This window comes from Cynara cardunculus (assembly GCF_001531365.2).
Source record: "Cynara cardunculus var. scolymus isolate 2C chromosome LG 13, CcrdV1, whole genome shotgun sequence".
Lineage (NCBI taxonomy): Eukaryota > Viridiplantae > Streptophyta > Magnoliopsida > Asterales > Asteraceae > Cynara > Cynara cardunculus.
Window position 1 is genome coordinate 40284277 of NC_037540.1, and position 6467 is coordinate 40290743.

Below are 6467 nucleotides of genomic sequence, written 5' to 3' on the forward strand. Positions count from 1 at the left end.
CCTCCGTGGCCACAAGGGGATTTTTATTCCTCTTTGGATTTGAAGCTCAACTCGAACTCGATAACTATTTTTCAAGCTCGAACAATAACTCAAATCAAGCTTGAAGTTGAACTCGAATTAAGCTCGAAACAAGCTCATCCATTGAAATTTTAGAGTCTTTCTCTTATAAATTTTAAAACTTAAAGTGTTCTCTTAGTTTTTTATAAAACTAAAAGGATCAACTTCAAACTTCATCATCCAAAAAACAACATTAGAAATTCTTTTCATATCCCTCTTTTTATAACATCATTTTTCTCTTCTAGGTTAACGAAAAGTTGTAGATAAATATGAATTAATTTTCATTTATTCTCATTTTTATTATGTGTTAGTTAATATTTGGAGGCATAGAAATGTTATTATATTTTCGTAAATCAGATGTGTTCTCATTAACTCCGTCTAATGTGCTGCTGTTTGAGCTGCCATGTATTCTTTTTGTCTTTCTACCTATTTTTTTTTAAATTTTCTGTAAAATAAATAAATAAATTGATATAATATATATTAAAAAATATTTAACCATTTTAAAAATGATATAATATTAAAAAAAACATATTTCTTGCAAAATTGGGACCACCCCGCCTCCAAATCCTTTCACCTCCTCCAAACCACCATCGCCGCCCCTCTGTTTCACCGGAACAACACCATTGACTACATCCTTCTTTCTCCCACCAAACCCCTTCCCATTTCTCCGGCAACAACCTCCTGGTTAGAGCTGATCATTGTTTGGACCAGACTTGGGCCGGACTTGACCTATTTTTTTATCTAACGAGTCTAATATGGTAAAACTAACGGGCTTGAAAACTTACTCATACCCGCCCTATAAACGACCCGGGTTTACCCATGGGCTAACGGGCTTAACAGTTTTGTTATACTTTTACGAAAACAAAACTTATATAAAATCACAAGTTATGTAAAACAATTCAAAACACATAACAATTTTTTCAACTTAAAATTTGACGTAAATACATAACAATATATATACTTTAGAAAGAAATTGTTTTGCAATATATGAAGTATCGATAAAGAAAATAAATCAGATAATAAGGAACTGAGATAATTATATTTTCAAATTTAAGATTTTTAAATAATATTATTATCATGAGTCATAATTAAGTAGAAATTGATAAGTGTTAAGAAATTTCAATTTTATTTGTAAATTTTTTATTATAAAAGTTAATTATCTGTATCTATACTATATTATAAAACATTTGACAAAAACTTTTAAAAACAATTTTGTATGCACGAAGTACTGTTTATTGATTCATATTACTTAAAATTTAAGATTATAAGTAAATTGTGCATAAGTACAACTTATTARAGCTCCATATTTGAATTCGTGTAACTAAATGCAGATAAATATAATCAAATAATGGATAAGCATCCCATGTTAAATATAAAAAATCTAAAATATAATTAGAATAATCATTGAGTTTTAACATAATATTTAGTTATTATCTTAATAAAAAATATTAGTAAATCTAAATTAAATTTCTTTGTTACTAACCTAAATTAAATTATAATTAAAAAAATTGAATTAAGTAAATTATATCAAAACACAAGAACTTTTAAAAAGATTAATTTGATACTGATATCAATATATTTTTTTTTCAAAATTTTATGACACTTTCAAATTTATATTTTATTTAAAAATAAAAACATTATCGATTTCTCAAAACCAACTAAAACCTTATTATATCAACATAAAAAAGGAATAAAACGAAACACTGAAATCAAAATATGTCTCGATTCATTGCACGAGTACCCTTGTAGTTATAAAAATATTAATGGGTCTAGCGGACCTGTCCAAATATTTTTTTTCCATTGCACATGTCTATCCATTAATTTTAACAAATCAGTCCATACCCGTCAATTTTTTCGAGAATGACAAATCAAGTCCGGTTTTCTAACGAGCCGGACATAACGAGTCTAGCGGGTCATTCCGCCAATGAAGAGCTCTAGCCCTTATCTAACAAAACTAAAACCATGAAAACCAAATTTTAGGGTTGAGGGACCTTTTTCGTAATTGAGATGAAACATTAGGGACGTATTTGTAAGTTACTCATCTATAAATAATAACCCCACCGCAAAAATCACCCTCCCCGACCCTTGAGTCTTTTATTTTCCCACAAGCCCTACGCCCGCCGGCGATTCCTTCTACGGCGATGAATCCCCTGGTTCTGTTCGTTTTCCGACGATTTGGACCACCGCAACATCATCGTTTACCACCGCACATCATCCTACCCCTTCGGTCTCCCCCTCTTTTCCGTCGCTCGTCTTCCCTGCAAAAAAAACCCATCGTCCCTGCAAAAAAAACCCATCGACCTGTGGGATAAGCCGTTTTTGCCGGCGAACCCATCCCAAGACCCCTCTCCCCTCTCTTCGGATCTGGTTCCTTCTTCTTGTGGTTTTCGAATCTGTTTTAGGGTTAGGTCTACATATTGTATATGGGTTCCACTAACCTCGGTTTACATGAGTTCTGTGTGTAGATTGGTTTCCGAATCTGGTTTAGGGTTTCGTTTGCAGATTGATTGGCTTATTCTCTATGTATGGATTTCTGTTTGGCCGGAAATGTGGCCGGAGAAGAAAAGGGTTGGGGATGGGGCCGGTAGTTCACCGATAAGAGAAAGGGAGTGTGGTTGCATGTTTTTAAAATGTTATCTTAAAAGGAATATGTCAAAATGACAACACTACCCTTGATTTAAATATGCAAACTACCTTTGTTCTGGGTTGAGTTGATCGAGTCGAAGACATTTGAACAATCCAACGGTCCAACTTAATGTTTGCGGTTTGGAAAAACCCAACCCAAATCAACATGTACGGGTTAGTCGTGTTGAAATTTTGATACATTAAAATATTTTTCTAACCTTGAATATGTTATTTCTCTACTTACAATTTATTTTTCATCAACCATTTGATATAACTTATTCATATTTTTTACTTATATCACATTCAGTTAATTTTCTCAATTTACGTATATATATTTACAGTTACTGAACATATATACGAATGAATTATATAGAGATATGAATAGATTGAAAAGATGTGTATATGAATAACGTACGTGATAGTGTAATTATCTAGTGTATATATTAATAGAAATTCAACAATCATACTAAATCCAAAAAATAAATAGATATCAGGTTCTTCGGGTTGGGTTCAAATAACAGTAACTCAATATCAACTCAATACCTACGGTTTGAAATTTTTACAACTCGATTAGACATCAGGTTGCTTCGGTTTGAGTTATTTCGCATTGGGTTGGGTAGGGTTGATCGGGTTTTTAAACACCCCAAATGACCATTAGTTTTGGCTTGTATTGATCTGTTGTTTGGTTGCTTATATGGTTGGGGTGCATTAGTTTTGGCTTGTACTGATTTGTTGTTTGGTTCAATGACGTTTTAGGGTTGGATTAGCCTAACGAATTTTTAGAATATGGGGTTTTCGAGTTGATTTTGTTTTTCTTGTTGTTGATGTTTTCTTGTGTCCGATTATACTTCTTGTTTTCATCAAAAGCACCTACTTGTCTCGACCAACAAGCTTATCAGATAAGCCATATTCTTGTCCTTTTTGTTATTATCGGGGATAATAGACGTTGTGTTTGTTGTTTTTCGGTTTGAGTTATTTGAACTCACATTGTGTTAGAAAATAACGCCCATAATGAAATCGTTTTTCCGCTCAATCTCTTATTGTGGTTCAATGTTTCATCGATTCGGTTTTTTGGGTTTGTGGTGAAGATCTCTTGGATCTAATCCATTTATGATTATGCCTAATCATAGATTGATTAGATCCAAGTTGTTTGCACCACAAACTGCAAAAAAAAAACTACCGATGAAACAATGGAACCCCATAATAAATTGAGCGAAAGAAGAAAATGATTAGTACTTATGGATATTATTTTCTTAATTCTCTATCGATTAACACAGTTTCTGAGTTCAAATTAATCAATTCGAGAGACAACAAAACACACACTTCTGATATTACCGATAGCAAAACAATGAAAAAGAACGGGACTTGTTTGATTTCCTTGTTAGTTGAGATAAGCAAGTGCTTTGCGGTCAAAACAATAAGTATAACTGAAGGCAAGAAAACGTCAGCAGCAACAATAAAACATCAGCAACTCTAAGATCCCATGTTCCAGATATTCATTAGGCTGATGCAACCCTAAAATGTCACTGAACCAAACAGCAAATGAGTACAAGACAAAACCAAACCCCGTAACAATATAAGCAACTGTCCGAGAACATAGGAAATATGACAAGAGCTACACCAAGAAGCAACGCAGAGAAATGGACGTAACACCATGATAACTGTATATACATTTAAAACAAGTAATTTATAATAAAATCATAATTATTTTATTTAAAAAAAAGGTAATTTGAAAGTACTAAAAATAATGGAAATTTAGTCTACAAGTTTCTTCAAAACCATCATTATTTTCTATCCCCAACATGAAAATGATGGCATGTATGACCATCAACACTTTACCAATGTGGGTCAAGGGGTATTTTAGACTTTTCATGTACATATGGACTCAGTACTCAGTTGTACTTTGTGCATCAATAGTTGTACTCTTACCTCACCAAAAAGCTTCCAACACCTGGACCAACAGCAATAGAATCCCTCAAAATCAGTAAAACCCCCAACTGACTGAGAAAACCCTTTTCCCAAAATCTTCTGAAACAATCCTTCCCCATTTTCTTTCAAAACACACACTGAAAAGGTGAAATGACACACACAAGAAACACAAATTCCTCCATTCTCGAAGCTTTCTCACTAAACCCACTTCCATATCCAGTTCTTCTGATCTTGGCACTCATCTTCTTCTTTCTTGGATTTCAATGGTACTCTTCATACGAAGAAGCCATTGAAGCCACTGAAGAAAGCTTCAACTGGCTTCTGTTAGTAACTCCATTGATTCTACTCTTTGCAGTTAAGTGGTTATCAAGTATGGAGAACCCAGAGAAGCTTTTCGGGTTTGGGCTGTCGCCGTGGGAGCGCCACCGCCGTCAGGCCTACCAGCTGCCGGCGGCGGAGGGAAGTTCGCCGTGGGGTGTGGCTGCTTTGATCGTGATGGTGCTGGTTTTGGTACAGTTTCATTCGACTGTTCTTGAAAGCTGGTTTTGATGGCAAAAAGATTTGATTTTTAATGTGTTTTTGGGAGCAATCGGGTTTGATTTTGTGATTGGTGTGTTGTACATTGTGCTATAGAAGTTGTACCTTTTGTTCTTGATGTTTGGTTGGCTTGTTTTGTATGCAATATCATATATGTGTGGGTTGTTCATTGATTTAGGGTGCTTGGGATTGTTTATTTGAAACAATTTGTGTTTTTTTACAAAAGTATTTATCAACTTATTACAAGTCTGAAGGGTTTAACATCTTTAAAAACTCCTTATTACCGGTTTTGTACCGATATAAGTTGTTTATTTGAACACTCAAAACTCAAAAGTGTTTATTACCGGTGTGAGTTGTTGGTTTTGTTTGATTCTTGTAACACAAACCCGAAATTAATTTTTGATTTGGATCTTGCTTTGAATCGACAAAAACGAGTCTTGAATTCGGCAAGGATAAGGTTACCCGTGGTCCCCGTGCGACAGGGTTTTTAGGTTTTTTAAAGCGTCTCTAGATTTTTGTTAAAATATAGAAAATGAAGATTTGAAGGGGTGTTTGAGATTGCTTATTTTAGGTGTTTTTTGATTTATTTTAGTTTGACACTGGTGATAAACTAAATGCTGGTGTTTGGATGAGGAAAAATAAAACTGGCTATACCGGTGCCAAACCGGTAATAAGCAGTTTTTGATGAGTTAATCCTTCCTGACCTACGAAAAACTGTTTATTACCAGTTTACCATTTTAATCTTGTTTTATTAATGTTTGTTAATTATTAATCTTATTGATATAAATTTTTGTCAAATATATTATTATAAATGATGAAAAATAAATTTTTACATGTTAAAAAATCAAATAAGTTAATAAACAATCCCAAACACTTCCAAGTCAATAATATGGAAGACTGTCATTTTTGATCATTTTACATATATGTCATTTTTGATCATTTTATATATATAAATAAAATTTGCTAAACACTAAAAAACAACTTATCAACGTATTATTTTTTGGTACTGTTATAAGCTAATCCAAACATTTTTTACAAAACTCCGGTTTGATACCACATAAGTTAATAATCACTTTTACATAAAAAAACATAACTTATTTTAAATAAGCAATCCCAAACACCCCAATTTATCAATGGGCGTTTTTGGTGAGGTTTCCGTCATAGACCGTAAGTGTACTACCTGTTTGTTCAAAGGTTTTTCATATTTAATCGGTTTTAATTTTATAAAAATTTTGTATTTAATTAGTTTTAATATTATTAACATAATTAAAATAATTTTAATTATATAATTAACATGATTATATTTTTGTTATATATTC

At 32.7% G+C, this 6467-nt stretch overlaps 1 protein-coding gene across 1 annotated transcript; it reads left to right on the forward strand.

Moving 5' to 3' along the window:
- Window positions 1-4761: 4761 nt before the first annotated feature.
- On the forward strand, window positions 4762-5160 carry LOC112525049. The gene has a single exon (XM_025134990.1). It carries the CDS (start codon window positions 4762-4764, stop codon window positions 5158-5160), a length of 399 nt encoding a protein of 132 aa, XP_024990758.1.
- Window positions 5161-6467: the final 1307 nt, after the last annotated feature.

Coding starts and splice junctions, on each gene's coding strand:
- LOC112525049 (XM_025134990.1), top strand. CDS start 4,762: ATGACACACACAAGAAACACAAATTCCTCCATTCTCGAAGCTTTCTCA.